This window comes from Hirundo rustica, chromosome 5 (genome assembly GCF_015227805.2).
Source record: "Hirundo rustica isolate bHirRus1 chromosome 5, bHirRus1.pri.v3, whole genome shotgun sequence".
Taxonomy (NCBI): Eukaryota; Metazoa; Chordata; class Aves; order Passeriformes; family Hirundinidae; genus Hirundo; species Hirundo rustica.
Window position 1 is genome coordinate 29790904 of NC_053454.1, and position 22776 is coordinate 29813679.

The window sequence follows — 22776 nt, forward strand, 5'->3', positions numbered from 1 at the left end:
CATCTTTACTTGAAGTTAGCAAGTTAAGAACTATAAAATACATTATTCCCAAGATGTTAATTCTGGCCTAGCTTTAAAGCCAGTGCTGAAGAAATATACTACAGAACTTGTAGAATTTATTTGATGCACTGAACATCATCCCTGAAAAAGACAGAATTCAGAAAAAGAAGCCTTGTGAATGTGTTAACACAAACAAGAAACGAACAGCTGCAAATGGGAAAGTCTGTCCAGCTTTACAGGCACACTAACAGTATGTTGTGGCTTGCTTCGTCAAGCAGATTCTGGCTGTGCATCATTGCCGTAAATTAATGGAAAACGGAGAAACAGCAACAACATTAAGGGAACAGACAGCATATCAAGAAAAGCCTGCTATTTCTTCATTCTTGAAGAAATGTGAAAGGCAGCATGAACAACTGAGATAGACACCTAGTTAATACCTTAATATTGTAATCCATTATCAGAGTCCCACTGTAACAAATTAGTTACAAATTAGATCCTGGGCACATGGACAGGAAATAGAAGGGAGCTTGGAACTTCTGACTGGATAAGGCTAAAAACTGTAGACTTAACTATGGCACTGAAATAAAAGAACACAAGCTTTATACTAGCTGCAGTCATCAGAACAAAGCTTCACTATAATATCAAAGCCAAAAGAAAAAAAAAAAAAGAAGATAGTGGGCCTCATTCTACATGGTACTGGCTGGCATCACTTCAGTTCACTTCAAAAAAAGATCATTTGTCTTTTCTTAAAATGTAAGACATTGTACTAAAGAATATCCAAGCGGTCACACAGTATTTTTATTCTGTAAGAACTATCTGCAAGTGTAAGGATGGAAAAAAACTTCTTAAAAATGCAAAATACTCCACCAGAGAGCTCTGCATTCATAAATGGGAAATTATACTAATTCTCTGTACAAATTAGAAATGTATTAAGTTGAATGTCTAACATCTCCAGTTTTGGAAACTGACTCAGTACAGTAAGCAGTTCAACTGAAGCACAGATATTTTACTGGCAAAAGTATGAGTAAAGAGCATTTAATAAAATATTGCTAAATATTACAGCCAACTTGGAGTTTATGGCTGTGTTTTTAAGGCATCAAATCCCACACTTCAATGTTATGTAGCTACATGCTTTATTAGGTCAGAAAAGATGAATCATAAGCAAACTTCTAAACCAGTAAAAAGGGGAGGGTACACTACTTTTCTGGAAAGTAGAGAGAATGTGCACACTAAATTTAGGGGGAAATAAAGCTAAATTTTGAGACTAACGTAAGCAAGCCTAAGAGGAATTTACTTTTTTAGTTTCTAGTCCAGAAATGGATTTTATTGCTTTAGGAGTTACCTCAATGGAGCTGATGTAGACATTATGTTGCTAGCGGAATCATCCCCTACATGCTTATACAATAGACTAGGTCTGAGCTCTTGAAACTCAGCATGAGGCTTTACCTAAACTAACATTAGTTCAGCCGAGTATCAATAAAAGCAACAAACAGAACAAGCACTTTGGGCAAAGTCTGACAGAAGCCCTGACGCTTAACAGAAAATATCGAAGTACTCTGCCACAATTAATATGTAGACACTTGACACCCAAGAGAGTAAAAGACAAAAGCATTAGTGTTATGTCTACAGGAAATTTAAAAAAATAATGCCACCATACCAGAGTAACAGGTCAGAACTGATTTGCCCAGTAATTTCAGACTCGAATTTACAACATCTGCTTGGTTACAGCATGTCTCTCAGAAAGACATCTGCTGTTCACTCAGGGGACACAGGACCCAGGACCTTCCGATGATCTTCAGTATCTTTCAAAAAGGGCTTTTCAATGAGTAATTAATTACAAGTAGTTTTTAATTCAACAAATACACACTGATTCTCAGGAAACCAATTTAGACTGCCAACTCTCTTGAAAAGACCTGGAAACTGCTGCAAGTAGAAGCATCATCTGAAGACTTTTCAGTCTCTTGGCAGACAGAAATTAGCAGCAGGTGTCCTGACTGGCGCAAACACCAAAAACAAACCCAATATGAAGTCCTTAAAACTCTGCCAGATTTTGAAACGCCATCTGCCACTTAATCAGCTGCGATTTCTCCCTCTGCCATATGAACAGACCCATACATCAACATGCTCTGATAATTTCAACTTCTTATACAAACATAGAATATGGTGATACATAAAGACAGCTCACACCAACAGGTTATCTACAATGAACGTTCCAGAAAAGGAAGGGATTCTTCTGTTTGTTTTTCTTTGTTTTTCTTTTTTTTTAAAGCTGCAACACATGAATTCATTCATTACTTACTTTGGTTAAAAAGTAAAAATTACACCCAAGTTTCATTTCCATACTGGTTTTTTGCATACAGTTTAAACCTCTTTAGGTTCCACTAGAAACAGGAACAGAACAGACTGCATAGTCTAAAGACTTGGGTAGCCAGAAGACAGGAAATAGACAAAACCCAGGAAAATAGGCTTTTTTCCATATTCCTTGAAACTAGAGTCAGTGATAGTTTACAGAATTATCCACTGTGCATCTCTTCTTCCCAGAAAAGAACCAATATACTAATATAATGTACAAACTTAATTTGAGTTGCACCATAGAAAATATAAAATGCACTCAGAAAACTCACCAGGACCCAAACAAGATAGGCTTTGGTGTACATTTCTTCCAGGAGTACCTTCAGAAAGGAAACAAACAATTATACTTCAACCTAGTATGGAGCAGAAGGGATGCCTGTTTTTAAATTCAAGGGTTTTTTTCCACATAAGCTCCTCAAATGCAGCAATTTCAGTTTCCTTCTTGTGATGGAAGGAAATGCTGACGGCATGATCTACAGCAAGATTTAGCATTATAAGAAACTGGAAAACGCAGGACACATTCCAAATTACAATTATCCCATTAAAATTATTATATTTAAGTCAGGTAGCACTGTTTCACTTCACCCATTCAAAGAGCACCACAGGCAATGAAAAACTATCATCTATACCGGGATTACAGCAATTTTTTTCTCTCTGTATGCTACAGTTATTTTATTTGTATAGAGGAGCAATAAATTAACAACATTCTCCAATGTGCTAACAGTTATATATAAATGAAAGCACTGAGAAAGTTAACCCACCCTTACTGTGTTATTTAACAGTTATGTGAAAATTGACCTACGAACTTTATTATTTTGAAGGAATGAAAGCAATCTTTTAGACTGCTGAGTGTAAGTGCAAAAGTCATGTGCAGAAGTTCATAAAAGGTCTTCTGACAACACCCTTCCACAGGCTTTAGGAATAGTGTGGATCCTCTGGCACAGGTTTCATCAGGAAACAAGCTGCTTTGTACTACCACTGTACTTGTTTCCCCCGCCTCAGCCTTGCAAATAGAGCTTTGCTCCCAGTGTGAAAATTTTGTTTTAAAAAGCTTGTCCAAAGGTTTGTGTCTGTTCTTTTGATTCACTCTGGCAAAAAGGATTAATTTTAATTTGAAGTTAAAGATAAAACAAACATCTGATACAGAAACATAAAGTGGAGTAAATATCCTCAACAGCCAGAGCTGATCAGCATGCTCTCAACAAGACTCCTGCTTAAAGTAAACACAAACTTGGCAAAATCTAGTCTACACTGTGTCTTGCGAGCATACAACCTTATAAGCAGGTGACAGAACATCATTTAACAGACAGATTAATTATCATGTATTTTTAGTTCTTATGGGATACAAGTTTCAAGCAGACAGTAGAGAATGAATGTTCCTAAAGCAAATTGGTAAGGAACAGAACTTTGCAGAGCCAGTGTCCAATATGGTGAAACTGCAAAGAAAATGAGCCAATTATCTCAATTATTCTGAAATCATAAAGCATAGATGCTCCTTCTCAGAGTAACAGAGAGATACAAGAAAAATAAAAAAAAAATGACTACCCAACAGCTGATTACCTCTAGTCTCACCAACTTTCCTTGCTAAGTGTAGAGGCCCAGACAATTTTGGTGTGCACTGGTTCAGTGAAGCAGACCTGGTCTTGGCTCCTAAAAATAAAAGCTTAGATGAACTTTAAAGTAGAACTATGTCAGCAATTTAAGACTTAGTTTACATTTTTACAGTTAAGTACAAGATCCAAAAATCTATTCAAACACAAAAAGAAAAACTTTCAAGAATGTTTAAGCTGTATTTAAACTTAGCTCTGCTTTGCCAGCGCTCACCTTGAAGGAAATAAAAAGATAGTTTTAAAATCCTTCTAAGCAGAAGAAAACATTAGTAAAGATTTCATTTTAGCACTAAGACCAAGTTACTTAAATCTCAAAACAGCAGCAAATACAATGCAGCTAAGGAAACACTGGCTGAAAGAGACCACTAGAGGCCAGAGATCCACACTCCCGCTCAGAGACAGGTCACCATTAAGACAAGAACAGCTTGACCATGCTTTTGTCCAGATGAGCCCTGCAAACCTCCAGGAAGGGCAGTTCTATGGCACCACTGGGCAAGGATGCATCTCCCCCTCTACAGTTTGCAAGCATTTCTGATTGCTACATGATCTGGTGCTGCTGAGAAGAGTTTGGCACCATGACCTTTATAGGAGTCCTTTTCAAGTAATTGACTGCACAGGCTCAACTCCCTCAACCTCTTCTCACTGGACAGAGACCCCAACCATTTTCCTAAGTCTCCACTGGATCTTTCCAGTTTCAAAATAACCCTCTTTGTCTGGGACAACACCACACAACACCACAGTCTGGGTCACACTGATCTGAAGGGGAATACCACCTTCTTTTGGCCACACGGCTCCTGCAGGTGCTGAAGGCACACTGCCAGGTCACTGAAGACAATGTGTTGGACCCCAACAAAAAGCATGAGATTGTCAGAAAGCCATATGATTTGTGTTTGTTTCGAAGTGACTTATAATCTGTGCCCAATTCTGTTTCTTTCCACTGTTTACTCTTTTAAAGCATGTCATTACAGCAAGACATTTGGCAGGCATCTCTTATTTATTGTCGACTATGTCAGATACCAGCTTAAAATTTAAGTCTAATGCAGGAGTACAGCTTTTAATTAGGTTTATCCAATTACAATAACCAGTTCACCACCAAGATGGTCAGAAGCAAGCTGATTACAGCTAGGGCTTAGGAAAGAGACACAGCAAGCTTATTTATCTACTCCCATTATGTCTTTAATTTTGGTCAGAGAATGACTTGTCAGATGGTGTTTGTGACTTGAGTGGAAGACACACTGGTGGCCAATTAAGAGTTTCTAGCTCAAACTGAAATAGGAACCCGAACCTTTGTTTAATACAAAGTCAGGAAGTACATTTACTATTTCTTTTAGCACAGGATGATAAAACACAATTAATTGTCTCCATTAAAGCTTCTAATACAGCCCGTAAGAAGAATATCAAGAAAAAGCAACATGAAAAGCTAAGTTTCTGTGACTTTTGCCTTCAAAAGATGGGACAATGTCATTGATCTACAGAAGAAGATACATTCTAATAACAACTTATTCAAAAATATATCCCCATCCCCCAAAGCCCTTTTGGTCCCGAATGGGGGTGAACATAATACAAAGTCTGCATAAAGACAAGAACAACCATACACTCAGGATAAAATCAGGGTATGTCTATTCTGCAGATTACCAGCAGTGACAGAGCCTGTGCCCCGACTTTTCTGAAAGAAACGAACTCTTTTTAAAACAAAGCAAGCCCATGCAATGATACCTACATTGTAGCGAGGTGCATTTAGTCTCTGTACCATGCAAACCTGAGCCATACCATAGCCCAGATCTCTTAATTTCCCTGAAATACCTCTATCAATTACAGCAATACAAAGAATAGATTAGCCTTCTGATCAAGTCTCACAGCACTTGAGGCACCACTGATGAGATTTTACCTCCTCTGTGTATGAACAGACTGATATACCTTTTGGAGTTGACCTCAATGAGTGCAATCTAGATTTTGGTAATGGTTTCAAAGGGATAGGCCCTGAAGTGCCATTCTGGCAGGCTGGTTTTGAAGGCCATTCTCCATTCCTGATGACTGTGGCACTTGCAGCTGCAAAACAATAACAAAGAATTTGCTCTAGGTATATATAGTTTAGAGAAAATTAAATTGTAAGACAAGTCAGTTTTATCAGAGACTAAAGTACCTTGAAAGAGGTTTGAGTTTATGGCCACAATTGAAAATTTTCCTTGAAAAACAAAAAACTGCAATTTTGGGAAAACATTGTTTCAGTTGTCCAGAAAAAAAAAGTAAATATTTCTAAAGTAAGTACAGAATGAGTAGACACCGGTTTGGGCACTAAAAAAAATTATATATACTAACACATTAAAGACTAAGAATTCACATGGCATTTACCAGAGACAAGCAAAAATTAAGTCACTGTGTAATTGCCTGTCACAATGCTGCTCTTCTCTCTAGTCATTGAAAAACAACAACAAAAAAAACACATGGGGGAAGGGGGAGAAGGGAGAAGCTTTTGTCATATATTACCATGTTTGCCTCAGATAAGTGTTCTATTGAGACCTGGTTTTTTTAAAGGCAATGTCAACTGCATGCCTACATGTCTAATATTGTTCACCAAAAGATGGAACATACAGTCTTGAGATTATTTTATTGTCTTTAAATAGACTAGCATAAACCATGTAAGTTAACTACTTCAAAAAAATGCTTTTTGGCCACTAAATACTTTCTACCACAGAAAGAGGATTTCCCTTTAAGAAACGCACACAACTGGAGACATCATCTTTTTTTTAAAAAAAGGAAGTTGGAGCCTCTCTAAACTCACAAAAGCTGAATATTTGCAGAAAAAAATCTATACACAAGGAGCAATTTACATAACACATCAGTAACACAGTTATTTTGTGGGAATCTGACCCTGATCAACATTAGATAATTAAGACCAATTTGTTTTAGTAATGCACAAGGTGTGAAGCAGTCTTTAATTTTTTTTTTTAAATCACTAAATTAAGGATGTTTGCTCAGAATCCACTTCAAGCAGTTAAGCCTGCAAACTAGTGTGCTACTTCCTCTTCTAAATGAGCAGCACACCATGGAAGTAGTGCTTTGGGTGTGCAAGCAGCCTTTTGGTGCAGGACTAGTTACGGCACAATCGGTCCTATTAAAAACTCTGGAGTCAGCTAAGCAGGCTGTGTGCAGGAAGAAAAAAAAAAACAAACCAAAATGACCCCACCAAAACTTCACAGGTATACAGAGTTTGATCACTTTCGGATTGAAAGCTGTTTATTCACAGATTTCAGAGCAGCTACTGCAATCCTGAATAAAGATGGACAGGAATGAAGTTATCTCAGACCAGTAAAGATGTGAAAATGCAACTCATTAGAAGAATTTTAATGAAGTATTGATTATATGAAAAAGCAGATGCAGGTCAACTGCTAGGGTCAGCTTTTTAACTTCTGAAATACTATTCACTATATATGCAATTATTCCAATGCAATTAAAATCGGGATTCTTTTTCTTAACCTCAGAGTTAAACATTTTGATATTTTCAGCTCAGCACTAAAACTGATATTACTGTTAAAAAAAATCTGGTTTTCAATGGTCAAAGTGACTGCATACAAAATATATTTTTAGTAACAACAGCATTTCAAATGTCATGATTTTTTAACTTCTCAAATAAGAAGTTATTTTAGAGAAAAGAATTATAAAGTTCAAGTGCTCATTACACACACACAAAAAAACCCTAAAAAACAAAAACAAGCCCTAATGCTGCCACATGGAATTACCAACCCAAGGACATCCCATAACAAAGGCTGAGCTGACAAAGCAGGAGAAATGCTCTCTTGTCATTTTTTTTTCTCTGCTAACACAAGACAAAGTCCAAGCAAGCCAAGTGCCTTTTTGATTTAATATTGTTGACAGGATCGCAATAGTTTGTCATACATTTCATGACACACAAAGCATTAAGCCTCCCATTCTGATCTCTGTGTGTCCCACCAATTTCATAAAAACACTTCAGCTTTACAAATTTTTTTTCTGACATTACTGCATAGTAGACTCAATAAAGAATAAAAAACAAGAACAGCACTGTACTTAGCATTAGAATAAAAAGTAAATTCCTTAGTTCTTTCCAATTTGATTCAAAGTCATAAAAATTTCACTAAAGATTACATGTAATTAATATGTAAGTCATTATACTCACAAAACCTGACTATTAGATATAAATAATTCTCAAGTGTAAAAAATTCTCTAAAGAAAAATAATCTCACAGAAAATTACCAGATCAAAACATTCCATATATTTACCAACCTCTACAAAACAAAATACATGCTTTAGAATAGAAGTAAAAAGAATACAACCTACTTCTCTTCCCAGTAAACGTGGCTAACAAAGGAACAATACAAAAGCTGTAAGACCCCACTACCAGCAGTGTCAGTAAGGTAATATCATAGTGGCTTCTTGAGTCAGTCGGTGGTGTTAGTGTAGAATTGAAGAAAATAACAGGAGAAAAATTAGTTTCTGTGCAACTGCGGAGTCCTCCTGGTATAGTCATTTAAAAAAGATCTAAGCAAGCTTAAAGTCTACGAGACTGCAGCCATGTTCAACCTCTCATATTGCTCTTGCTTGGTCTTCGTGAATCGGAGTGGAAAAAATTGTAAGCTTGAAGGCAGTGGACAAAACAGATGACAGCAGCTAGCAAATCAGGCTAAATAAAGAGTCATCTGTTTGGATACTTAATCTGAATACACTCCTTTGTTATGAGGCGATGACCCCTTCCTTTGTTACATGAGGGAGCAAAATGAAGAGAGGACAAAGCTGCTTAGCAATTCCAGATACAGTCCTAAACCTGAACAGCAAAAGTCAACATGGCTGTCACGGTATCAGAACCGATCTCCTTACAGAGCAAGAGGCACATGCATATTTTATTACATATACTCTTACTCATTTGAGGAATATGTTAGCTTTTAGTTTAATGAAGGCAGCACGGGGGGGGGGGGGGGGGGGGGGGGGGTGTGGAGAAGAATATGGGAAAATGTAGTTATGTTTGCATGCATATGCGCATATATAAACCACGGTATGTTAAATCACAGATCTCATTCTCAGTCCATTGAAGACAGATTTAAGTGACATCTGGCGCAAATAAAAGGCCTTTGCCCAGTCTTCAAGATATAACAGGTGATACGATAGTAGCAGAATATTTGAATGTACTTATTTGAATATGCATAGCTAGGAATACTAATATGTCTGATAGTCAGCTGTGTTATTTCCTTCATATTTTTTCCCCCAGAACTCCTAAGAACTGCTGTAGAACTTCAAGAAAAAGCAAGTCCTGGTATTTTTCTCACTAATTTTAATCAAGATTGACTTGGTTAGGTCATACACCAATGTTTACAGCTACCTTAGAAATTACAGAAGTCTACCCATGCAAAGATTATCTCCTAAAACAAGTTTAACTTGCATGCCTGTAATTTCATCTACGTATTTTGTCCTAAAACTCTGAAAGCAGATATAAACCGGTCCAAGAAAACATTTAGCATCAAAAAATCTGCAACACACTGTTCCAAATATTATGACAAATAAACATTCTGTTCAGACACTTTACACTACATGTAAACTCTAGGAAAGTCTTGTTTAAGTAGACAAGCTGGTTATGTAATGTTTCAGGATGGAAGAGAAGTTGCCAAAATCCAGGGCTCAAAGCTGCTTCAGGCAGTACGTCTCAAAAAGGAAAGTTGTAAGAGGCGAAAAGAGTGAGACCTAGAACTAATTAAGTGGTACAATCAGAATTAACAGAGTACCTGTCAGTACCTATAAGCCATAACCCTCACATATACTTACAATTAGTGCTGAAAAGACTTTGCTCACTCTGAGCACTGCTGACTGATGAGAGGCTAGGTGTTCTTTCAAGCACTGATCTTTTGACAGGCACTTTGGATTTGGCAAGGGATTTACCAAAGCCAGTCCATGAGGCTGGAGAATTTTTCACGGAGGCATGTTTCTCTCCTGGCAAAGATCCTACACCTGTCAATTAGCGAGGAAAGAGGAGGGAGAAATAAGAACAGAAAGAGTAGGAAAGAAGCTTAAAGGATTGCTTCTTTTACATGTATGCCTACAAATACAAATATTTACACAGTAAAAATCCATATAAAATGGCTTAATCTACTTCCTACTGACATGGTAAAAAAGTGCTGTAAATGCAGAAAAACAGTTCTAAGGACTTAAAACCTTAGAAACAAGTCAAAAGCTTAAAAGACTTTCCTTCAGCGCAGACACCTGCACATATAGAAAAAGTCTTCTTGTGCATTTTTCTACCTCAAATTATGGTTCGCTGTACTGGCAATCCCACAAAAATATAACCTCCATTTCAAAGACAATCTAAGAAAGGATTCTTCTGTTTATTCCTCCCCAAAACAGATTCACAACCCCAATCCTCTTTGACAGAACACTCTAAAAGCTAATATCCTTTCAAAGAATAAGACAACATGAGAGCATCAAATAGCTTTGTACTCATATAATATCCTGAAAACTGAGTAGTTCTACAGAACTAGTTTAACAGCACTTCCAAAACCAAGTTCTTAATGGCCAGCTGGTGCAGAAACACTTTTGTATTTTGTCCAGTTTTCATTTGAACTTGTTGAATACAAACACCCAACAGCTAAGCTGAAATAGGAAAAGCACCTATACAGGAGGTAGGTGTAGGAGCTCCTCTTGCACTACTAACAAAGAATATACACTTCCCACAAGAAAACCTGAGTTTAGACAAATTAAACTTTTCGTTTATTTCCTGAAAAGTGTGTACCTAGATTAAAATTTAAATGGCCCAGAGAAGTTATACACACAAAGACTTCTCTTGCCAGCTCTGAGTTGACTCCTGTCAGCTCCAGTATCAAGATCTTAATAGAGCCTTCTGAATATGGATAAGAGAAATTTTTGTACAAAAAACAGGGATATGGAAGACAAATGCCCTTTTTTTTTAGAAAATACTTTATTATTTATTGTAAGAAAAACTGTCTAAAATATGTTAACTTCTTATGTCACTGCCATTTTCAAGGCTGACAGTTTATATTAAAGGAAAAGAAGCAACTACACTGTTTCAGATTTGACTTAGAACAATCAAATTTCTACTGAAAGGGAATACCCTTCCCTTTATTCTTTCCACTGTAAACAACATTCAACCTTGTTTAAGCTAGAAAACTGCCAAAATATGACAAGATTATCTAATAATTTCACCTTAAGCAATACTAGTTTTACTACAGGATTTCTACTTTTAAATACTAACAACCAAGAAACCATCAACTCGTACCAAATCCAGGAAATCATGACATTAAGGGCTTAAACAAGAAAAACATGCTCAATGTCTGCCTTTCAACAGTAGGTGGTGTGACAGGATTAACTTGTCTCAAAACATCCTGTATGAAGTACGCAAAACCAGGAACAGGATTGGTTAAGGAAGGTATGACCAAGGTACTTCCCTCAGTTAGATCAATTCAGAAACAAAAGAGAAACCTCACTTACAATATATACTAAACCTGTATTAGCATATTACGTATTACTGGTCACAGAATATAACATGCAAGCTTCATTAAGCAATTAAACAAGCTTTGCATCAGACCTCTCGTCACAGGTGCACTCAGTACTTGCCATTACTATGCCAAACTCTGATTCTGTATATAGCTTTACTGTAGCCTGGTATTAAACGTCTGAGACAAAATTCTCAGCCATATTTTAGAATTTTTTGAAAGTTACTGAAAGGGGCAATTGAATACATGGAACATGCTAAAAAGCAAACAAGCTTTGTTGTGCTATGAGAACACCACAAATCACAAATTCATACTTTTTTAAAAACACCTCTGAAACAGCTCGATGTAACAGAAATAATTTCATGTGTTTAGCCAAAAAAGTTTCTGTCACATTTGCTTGTTATAGAACAAACCAGAAAGCTTTATAAAACTTTCCACAGTGTTTTCTAAAGTCTTATTTCATTAACGGGTCAACATACCAGGAAAAATAACTAATCCAAACCAGTCAGGAATTCCTTTTCTAAATAGCCTCCCAGCAAAACAAGGTACAAACCCAAACAACTCCCCCCCAAAAAAAAACAGAAAAAAGTGTCACTGTACAAACACTGTGTGTTAAGTTTGTATGACTTAGTGAGTTAAAGTTCTACACTACAAAAGGCAGAGAGAGGAACAAATGCATTTTATCAGCTGCATTTGACTCAAGATGAAGGTAACATTCTTGATTGCTATTGTGCTGGACTCATTCATCCAGTCCAAAACACACAGGAACAAAATCCTGTTTTCTTCACAATGATTTTCACTCAAGAGAGGTCCAAGTAATCATGTGAAAATCTCAGTCTTGTCTAGTACAGCATGTTCTCTATACATGATCTGCAGCAAGACCAACTTCTCTGCAGAGGCTAGAGTGTGGGAGGGCTCTGAACTCAAACCCATCCAGTGAGCACAGCAATCTCTAGGATGTCCAGTTTCAAAAGCAGATCAAACAGATGACCTTTTCTCTTGATTTTTCTGCTGGTTGGTACTTTCCTATGATGCTTCTATTGAAGTAATTACTCAAGCACTCAAATACATTTTTCAAAAGCCCAGCTTGAGGGTGAATGGAAGTCACAACACAAGATCATTAAGCAACTACTCTAGGTATTACTTCAACTAATGGTTTTAAATGTTTTTTCGTAACTACCATTCCCTAAGAAAGGAGTTACACAGAACTAAATGCAAAGGTTTGGAAGACAGAAGCAGGAAGATATGGAATACAAACAAAAGCATTGGAAGTGAGCATAAAGGCAGGATATAAGACAACAAGCAGTAGCATCAGAGTAACAGGCTTTCATCAGTTATTTAATCTAGTCACTGAAGTGGGATACCAGAAATACCACATTCCTCTACAGTGAACTAATGTGTTGGCAGTTTTTTAGAAAAAAGTCTCCATGCAACAACCACGTTACTTGAACTATGTTAAAGTCTCTCTTGTATTGGAATGGAAATAAGCAAAGAACAAAGCTCATTCTTCAAGAAGCTCTTAAGTCAGCTTTCATATCCTTATTCAAATAATCATCCTTTCATATCAATCCATCATAGGTGGTTATTGTCAAAAAAAAGTTAAGGTTTCCTTTAAACAGCACTGGAGCCTAAAAAACCCACACATTGACATAATGTTCACATGAAGCAGACTCTAAAGCCAAATACGTATTCACAAATTCTAAAATTTCACGTCCATCATTTCAAAACATATCAACACGTTTTACATCTAGAGCTGAACACTGAGCAGCTGACATCCACAGAGCTACACGATACCTGGCAATCAGTAGTTGGAAGCCTTTTCCAAACACAAACTTTGGGCACACTAAGTACAAAAGGAGCTTTTTGAAGGATACCGTTTGTTGTTGCTGCTTTTGTTTAAACCTAAGGCTAACACCACCATTTTGTTTAAACACCAGCTAACACCACCTTCAATGCCTAATCTCTTGGAAATGTTGAATTTTGGATTTTTTCTTTATGCATTTCTGATTTCCCCAGTGAGTTTAAAAATCTAAAGGGCCCTGTTTTAAAAATGCTAAACTTCTTAGCTGGTGAAAAAGCCCTGTCTAAGCCTATGGTAGAATGTCTTGATAAAGCACAGGGAGTAAGCCTTGAAGAAAACATGCTATTTTTTAGCATCTATTGAAAAGAGCAACTAAATAATGGAAAGACAAACTGGACTTTAGTATTGTTTCCAGTGGACTGAACTTAACATACGCGTAAGAGTGCTTATGGTTGCCATTTTAAACAGTGTAAAGGAGTAGCAATAGTAAGAGTTTTCTGATGGCTGCAAGCTCGCCAGTTTGCCTGATTAGCCATTCAGCATTACTGACTATACTATCTGTTATGTTATACATGTATCAGTGTTCCTTCAAGGAAGGGTGGTTATAATATGTTTCATAATTCTAAGGTAATGTCTTTCGAATTATCTCCCCCTTTTAAAGTCTCAAATTACTACCAAAATTACCAAAAAGGCAGGACACAGTTACATTATGCTGCTATCTATGAATGGTCAAATGTTCAACATAAACATGGACAAAAACAGGGAATATCAAGTTATTTCTGGGTTTTGAAATATTTATAGGAGAGAAATTTAGTTGTTTAGAGCATAACAGCTGGTCAGAGAACAGTTTGTATACTAAGGCAAGATTCAATTCTCAGTTGATACAGACTTCCACAGCATTCTTCACATTCCCCTACAATCCTTAAGAGAGGTAGCAAGGAACCTGCAATAAGCTAGCGCCTAAAATATAACTAGGGTGTAAGTATTAATGCAAGTAGTGTTCACATGTTCTTCCCCTTGCAGCTAAGCATTCTTGGACTAAAACTGGAGAACAGATCACCTACTACAGAGCATTTATCAGCAGTTAGCAACAACCAAAAGAACCCTTTTTCCCCTCAAATGATTCTACCATCAGAAGAGTGACTGGGGTGTTTTCAGTCAGTGGAAGGGAGAGGAAGAGTATTGTCTCATGTATGCCTTCTGTTCAATTTCACTTTTGCCCCTCCATATCTGGTCCAGTTTTGAAATATGGCAGATTTCCTCCCAGTTAAACCCTTCCACAATCAGAGACTTCTTCCTTTCTCAACTTCCTCTCAACCCCCTTGCACTATGACCTCTCTAGCACCTAGAAACAGCCCTTCTCTTCCCTCAAGTTTGAGCTCACACCTGCTCTCTCACCTCCTGTCTGCCCATAATGATGCCTGCTGAATTTAGTTACTTTTAAGTTTTTCCTTTTGTAGACTGAACTAGAGCAGCCCATGAGAGACCATCTCTGCACAGTCATGCACCTCTTATAACCTCCAGGCAAAGCCTGTCTCTGGACAGCAGAGAGTTTTACACCAGCTTCCCAGGCACAGCAGTGGCAAAGCTTGCCCACTCCAGTTTTGCCAGGAGACTGTTGCAGGCTGCATGCTGACTTAAACAATCCAAAGCAAACCACTAGCTTAACACAGCTATGGTAAAGTTTTGTTTGTTTAGCAGTACTGCAGTGTAATGTACTGCAAGGTAAACTGAGGCAAAAGAAAACCACCAACCCCATCCAATCATGCTTTTCATTATTGTTCGGCTTTCCATACCACACACCCTTTGGCTATGTTAGGCACTGAATTCTGCTTGACTTAGATTGCAGCTTTAAAACCCATGTTATCTACAAACCTTTTAAGTTTTCTGTTGTGGGACTTGATGTGTTCCTTGAATGAAAGAGGAAAGCTCACTGCAGCAAAACAAATACAAATTTTTTCTGGAAGACAATTCTGCATATTTCCCTCCTCCTTTACCCTACCCTGAGAGAATTCAGAATCAAGCAGTACCAGTAAAGAGTTATTTGAAGACACACCAGCATGTCCTTGCAAGTAAATGACTAGGCACCAAGAAATTCCCCTGCAGGGAAGTAGTGCACACCTACTAATTCTATTCTCCTAAAGGAGAATATTCTTACAGATACATCCACATTTCTGACAGTGTCAATATGCTGACTGTTAGAATCAGTCTCTGCAAGTACGATCACGCTTCTTGGTACTGGTAAGACATACTAAAACTTCAGTGGGGCTAGTCACAAAATTGCCTGTAAAAAGTCTGGGTACATATGTGAAAGATTTATTTCCCTAACTACGGTCACTGACGGCACCTTAAACAAAGCTGACAGGACGAAATGTCCCCTTTTGAAAGCCAGTAGACTATCTGAATTACCTATCAACTCAAATATTTCCAACTCCCTCTGCCTCTTTCCCCCATCCCCTCAAAACTCAGAGAGCAATATCCAAACTATCCAGAGATAAATAAACCAGCTTGCTCTGAAATCATTCATAGCAATAGATCCCATACTACCTCATAAACAAAAACCCTTTCACTTTTAATTGTTTCTCATGTTCAACTTGACTTCCAAAGTCAAGTATTTTATTCCAAAATACATATTTATGACGGACCCTATGAAAGGCTTGCAAAAACACAAACGGAATCTATCCCACAGGAAGAGTTCCTTTTAAATGAAAAGTAACAAAAGAGAATAGGTGTCAAAGTTATGGTAAGCTTTTCTGATAGTGTATGTAGTCAAGGCTAAAAGCAAATCCACAAAGCTACGTGCAGATTACATAACTTTATGGCTTTTTTCTGGCTTCAAATTGTGAATTGACCATTTTGTAGCCGAATTATCAACACCTGGGGCAGGAGTTTAGTGGCCAATACTCAGCACAAGTAAATATATTGCTCCAGGCAGCTTCCAGCAAACCATTCCTGTTGAGGATGTCCAGGAAGTGAGGGCAAAGGAAACATTATCAGGCAAGCCCAACTTGAGTGACTAGAGAAACAACAAAAAGCAAGGCTCCCAGGTCATCACAATTAACACTGTTTTCTGAACTTTCACAAACATCAACTGGACAAAAGACCTTTTGGATACACTGAGTAAGTTTTTCTCCAGTTTAGAGAACTTGTTATGAGATATAGAGTCACTATGCTGTGGAGATGGATTAAGATGACCAAAGAAGGATTATAGACAAGCTTTGTGTCATGCTATGGACTACAGATCTTATATTCTATGGAGACCCATGTATTAGTTTCCTCCTTCCTATACCTCTTGAAGGGGAACATGCAAGTCTTAAGTTCACTTTTAACACAAGCTTTAATTAGTACAGCTATAAAGGAGACTGAAAAAGAGACTGAAACCCAATAATCTGGACTAAGAAGGGCAAATAATAATCTTGCGTAATTCTGTGTATGAGGAACCTGCTTTTAGGATCCATAAAAGAAGCTGGCTACTCTATAAAAGAAAAGCATAAAAAAGACTGGCTGAAACTAAATTTTATGCCTTTTTTGTAGTCCCTGGTGCATTCCAGACTTGCTTATAAGAAAGTATATGAACACCTTCACAAGTGCCTGTCTATTCTAGCATTTTGAGTAAAGTCATGACTGTTTCAACCGAGAGAACCTGGAAGTTATGTTTGTCTTTTTAAATATTTTGTTTCCTCTTGGCAGTATGTCAATCCAGCTTTAAAGAGTCACATGGTAGATAACAGACATGATACAAGCTGAAAGTTTTTTTTTTCAGTAACTATATTTGGGTTGGCTCCTAGTTCAGTGTTAGAACAAAGACTCAAGGACTGTGGGAATGCTTAGTGGAACTAAATTGTTTTGGTCCTGCTTCACTAGTATTGTGAAAGGCTATACCAAGAAGTCCTGAATTGCCAAGTTTATATATGTCTCCAGCTGCATGAAAACTGACTGAAACCATTTGGTTTGAATTTTCCAACTGAGAAGCCTTTCTTTGTGTAATAAACAGCAATAACACTCAATAACAAACTGAGTCTATCTGTCACTGCCTGTTCTGGTTTTAACTTTGGAAGCTTCCCTCAATCACACATTTCATGTATGATCAAGCCAAAATTCAACTGCAGGAATTCAGCAATTATGAACTTAAAAGAAAATCAATATTTCAAAGTATCATTAAAACTGCACACACATATTTTCTATAGCATTTGGGGAATTATTTTTCCCATGCTTCTGGTAGCTGCATAACACAGGAAAAGTCCTTCAGTATGATCAACCTGTCATAAGGGAAAAAGTCTCCCTTGTTCAAAAACATCTTTAAGAAAGCACGGAATTCATATTTTCAAGCTTCTCTGTACCCAAGCTTTCACTGGTCTTGTTAAATGCTATGAAAATACCCTCAAAAGAAACAGAGAGTGACCACTAGATTAGTTTCATGGAAATTACAATAAAGCACTGGGCTGCTATATTGCTGAAGGGGTATCAGTGACTTAAATCAGAGACAAAAGGGTACCCAAAATGTCCAAAAACACCCCAAGAGATAGCAAGAGACATTTTTTGTTACAGAGATTATTTACATGGTTTCCATTGATTTCTGCAAGTCTTTACCAGTAAGCAGAGGAATAGTATTACTGATACTTTCAGATTCCCAAAGAGTTTCAATTACACATAAGGCTTGACCAGGCTCTCATCTTGACAGAGCTAAGACATCAACAACAATGTGAAGTTTCTTACAGTGAGAGATAATATAAAGTAATGGTGTAATTTTAAGGCAGAAGTGGAGGTGAAGTTATAGCATATCAGAAGTCTTGCTTGCAGGTAGAGATCCTTCCTTTACATAATTTCAGGTTGGTTGTAGCCAGCAAAAGAAGGTAAGAAAGGCATTGGTGGGCATATACATTTTTAGATTTACTGTAAATCATTTCCTATTTGATACTGTTCAAATAATTTCCTGTGGCTCAAACTGTCACAGCACTTTTATTCAACTGCACAGGTGGTAATATACAGTTGCTGGGGCAGGTATGATAGCAGAAAATCTTGGGGTGATGTTCCATGGGAACACCAAAGCTCCTTGGCCTCTCCAATCCCCTTCAACTCCTCCCTTCAAGTGAGGCAAACACATGACTCTTCACAAACCATAACACCTCAACTGTTATCAGGCTATTACTCCTCCACACTGCCTATGGTACATCCAAATTAGAAGGCTCTGTGTGTTTCACGGGAATAAAAACAACAGTTGCTTTGATTCCGAAACTAGTTCAAAGTCGTCTACCAGGGCTCTAAAATGATATATACTTCCCAGTAAAAACAGGTAAGTCAAACATGTTATTCTGTGTCTTGAATTCTAATAAATGTTTTCATTGACAGAAAACAAACAGAGCAAAAGACATACAGCCTGCCATCCAGTACTACAGAAACCCGCACACACCACCATGGAAAAGCTACCTGTAGAGAATTCAGATTTTTGTCTTAGAATGGGTGTGTCATCCCCTCTTATGAAGAAAGAGATAAAAAGTTACAGAAATAATTTTCAGGCATCTAGCTTACAGCAAATCTGCTCACAGTTGCAGAAATGGGGCTCCACCGTTTCACAAATCACTTTGGTACAGTCGATCAAGGTGCGCTTGTTTTTTAGAGAACCTATTACTAATTCAGCAAAAAACTTCAAATTGCAGCTAAGATACACCAGTATTGGTGAACAATGCTCAGCAGCCACTTTGAAATAAACAAACACAGTTATTTCTAACCTAATATGCTCTGCAAATAACCTTACAAAAATACAGTTCTGCTCTCCTTCTGCTGTCTTCTGTTCAGGTGAGAATCAGGAAATTTCCTGAGAGGAAAAGCTTTCTATTGGGATAGTATGCTACCCTTGAGTACTTAAGTTTTACAAGTGGAAAAAAAAAATTATCAAAATCTCAACTCCTGACAAGTTTCAAGGATCTTATGACTGGTGTTTTATACATGGCTCTTTCTTTTTTTTTTTTTTTTTTTTTTTTTTTTCATTTCTTGAACAGCCATTGTGTGAACACAATCCTCACAGCTCTTGATTATTTCAATAATAATACACACACTAATACATTTTGGACAGATGTACCACTTCTGCCCCTCACCATACACACGTGAGAGTTGACATAGAGCTATACTATCGTTTCTCTTGTTCAGAGTATTTAATGGATTCAACAACAAATTTCTCGTTGCCCAATGATCCAAATACTTTCAGTAACTGTTTAAGAAATAGCCGCATATATGTTAGTACCTCAGGAAGAAACAAATTCATTAGGATTTGGACACTTTTAAAACTCAACTTGACAAATGACTGAACATCCTAGTCTGAATTCAATACTGACCCAGTTACAGGCAGCAGGGGCTGGACTAGGCAACCTTCACAAGTCCTTTCCTTTCTGGATTTAACTAGTCTGTCTGTAGTCTGACAAAATCCTGAAAGCAAACCAACTGTACAGCTATTGAATCATTTATCTGGGGGCTGAAGTTTAATACCAAACTGTTCAAGTGATTCCACTACAAAAAATAGTCATTTCCTTCAGGAATGCTTTAGCCTAAACAGGTAACTGGGTTTGGTTTACAAAATGCCACTTCATCACAAAAAGCGTATGTACAGTTTTACTTCAAAAATGATAAAAACAGAAGGGGTAAGCAGCAGTAGATATGGTTTTACCTGAAAGGTGTGGTCACATAATACTGTGGGGGTTTAGCAGCAACCCCAAATAACTCCTACTTTGCCCCATATCCCACCCCATCCAAACCTCTGATTTGCATCAGTACAAGGCTTACCGGGGAGCAAGGAGACATGTTTAAAAACCCCCTGTGTAAGGGATTGAGAAGTTAACCTGATACAGTTGAATGCATCAAATCATAACTGATGCACCAAAACACTGCATAAGCAAGATATGTGCTAAGGAACAGTGAGATAGGAACAGGGGCCTAGGAAAAGGGATGGAGAAAACAAATTTCTACTCATGTGCAGCATTAAAGCTCCAGTCTTATCAGATCACACCACAAGTTTGAAATGTTAAAGAGCTGCTTCATGCTTTTAGTTTAAGCAGCCATTTTTCAGTAGGAAAAATCTGGAAAATATTCCACTCACTACCATAATTTCAACATACATCAATTACTTAAGGAGTGACAGGTTTATCTTCAAAAAACACAAAAAAACACCCACAACAAAAAACAACCCCACCCCCCCCCAAAAAAAACCCCCAAACAAACAAAAAACCCAAACCCACACCACCAAAAAAAACAAAAAACAAAACAAAAAACCCCAAAACCCCTGGGAGTAAATGTTTTTATTTTCAACAGCAAATGACTCCTGTTTCTTCTGAGAATAAATCTAATTTCTTTTTTTCAGAAGAGAAGAAGGTAGTCCTATAACCACCCATGCTTACATTTATTTCTAGTGACAACATCATAAATCTTATCTGGATTAATAACCTAAAGGAAAACTCTGTATCTATATCCATCTCTCTTTTGTAAGGCCATAATTACAGACAGGAAAGCTCTGGGTTGGTTATTTAGAAGGGTGATGTGTTCTCCAAGAAACTGGCAGCCTACAGGTTGGTGCCTGGTTCATTGAGCAAGTGCCTCACATGAGCAAGCCTCAAGTGGGAGAATAGCCTATACCCCCTTTCTTTGAGGGACTCATTTCATAAAGGAGTACATATACAGATTTTATCACACTTCCCCACCTGTATATAATTAAGAGAAGGATTTTTTACTGTTTTATAATCTTAGATTGAGTGGGTTAAAAAAGAAAAAAAAGGAACAGGTTTTCCTGGGTACAACTGGGTGTGTACGTTCCAAATTACAGTGCATTGTAGTGTAGTCATTCACAGACAGGCTACCTTCGCAACTAGTTAGATTGCCACACTTAGTTAAAAAAAGCCAGCACATAACCTACCAGAGCACTTCTGAATCCCTATAATACAGTTACAGAATGTAGTTCCTAGTCATGAGATTTGAACAGCAGCCTACAGACTCGATTGAGGGATTCATCCCTGCCCTTGCGATTAATCAGACTGAGTTAAATTAGCAGCTCAAGCAGTAGTCTCACCTTCAATTATGTTCTCCCCTTTCTAGAAACTACAGAGCTGTACTAAAATTAGGTTGAACAAAATATGTTATATCCTGAAATAAGGACTCATTCCCGTTGGGATAGCATGCAGTTGCTTATCACTAGAGCATTGTACCTGAGCGCTCTATTTTCTCCTCTTCCAAATAATTTTAGTCATAATTTCACAAAATACTGTAACATAACCAAATATAAATAATATTTAGTACTGATTTTTCTAATAGCACCACACCCTCCTAAACACACTCCTTATAAGATTTTACAATTATGAGTTGTAACCTGCCTTTTTTTTTTTTCCCCCCCTTGTATTAGTAATTTACAATTTAGACAGTATTGCATTTAACACTGACATATAGCTGTGTACCACCCTAAAAGTTGTGTCAGAAATTACATTAAGTATGATACCTTAATTTTAAGAAACCGGTTAAGTGGTAATATTCCAGTGAAAAATTCTCTTACCAGAACTTGATGACAGAAGAGCTTCTTTGTGAGAAGGGGTTTTAATAACGCTGATAGCTTTATTTTCACATCCTCTCTTCAAGGTCAACAGAGATGGCACCATTTTAACCTTGGGAGTTAATACACTTCGTAGTGTGATTTGGTCTTTCTTTAGTATGTGTTTCCCTTGTGTTGTCCCATCTTTCACAGAAGGCACCTGTTATAAGAAAAAAACAGAAACCAAAAAGCCAACAACTCAACTCACACACCACCACTGCGAGAAACTAAAGATCTCCCTCTGCAGCATCTGTAATGAAATACTGACCATCCAAGTAGGAAACATGCTTAGTCTTTATCCCTTTGTCCACATCTGCAGTACAGAACCTCAAGAACAATCTCCTGAATGGCCTTCAGCAATGCAAACCTATTAGTTTGACGCTAATCACTAGTAATGACCACTACACTAAAAAGAGGTTACAGAGGTCATTTTACATCAGAATTTCTTCCTCTTCCTCCTCAAACTCTAATTAAGCCACTCAATTACATGACTACACCTAATCTCAAGATCTTAACCAACAAACTACACATGTTAATGCCCTGAGAAGTTATTTGTCGTGTACTACCTGAAATGTCAAAGCCCTTTAATAGTTTCCTGGTTCAGGTCTTATTTCACAACAGCTGAAAATCCTTCACATTGAGATGCCACAGATAAAACATAAGCACAGGAGTAGACCCAGGACAGGTTTAAAATAACTGGTTCATATGTGTGAAACATCTAAATTTCACACAGAACTCTTGCTCCAGTTTATACAGCCTTTAGTCTTGGCCACTGCTGTCAAGCCTATGAAGCCACACTTTACAGTTCAGGTCTTCATGTGCTTTTGTGTGACTCAAGCTGATTTCATCAATTCAGTCAGAGTACTGAACTTTCCATTTTTGACTACAATCCTCATCTTCATTTTCAGATGTTAATCTGTACTTTCCCACTTGAGAAGACCACTTCTTAAGTTTAATCCAGCTGATTTGCCT

At 37.4% G+C, this 22776-nt stretch overlaps 1 protein-coding gene across 8 annotated transcripts in view; it reads right to left on the reverse strand.

The window, feature by feature from the left end:
* The window catches only part of MTUS1 (microtubule associated scaffold protein 1), a 115534-nt gene that overhangs the window by 57378 nt on the left and 35380 nt on the right, over positions 1 to 22776 (reverse strand). For 5 of the 8 annotated variants that reach the window (XM_040065769.2, XM_040065765.1, XM_040065766.2 and 2 more), the window contains 5 exons: positions 21769 to 21964; positions 9756 to 9938; positions 5880 to 6011; positions 3913 to 4002; positions 2625 to 2672 (listed from right to left, as the gene is read on the reverse strand). In XM_040065769.2, coding sequence (XP_039921703.1) covers positions 2625 to 2672; positions 3913 to 4002; positions 5880 to 6011; positions 9756 to 9938; positions 21769 to 21964 — 649 coding nt within the window. Of the gene's footprint in view, positions 1 to 2624; positions 2673 to 3912; positions 4003 to 5871; positions 6012 to 8279; positions 8510 to 9755; positions 9939 to 21768; positions 21965 to 22776 lie in introns of those variants that run through there. The other 3 variants (XM_040065770.1, XM_040065772.2, XM_040065776.2) reach the window with 3 other exon arrangements.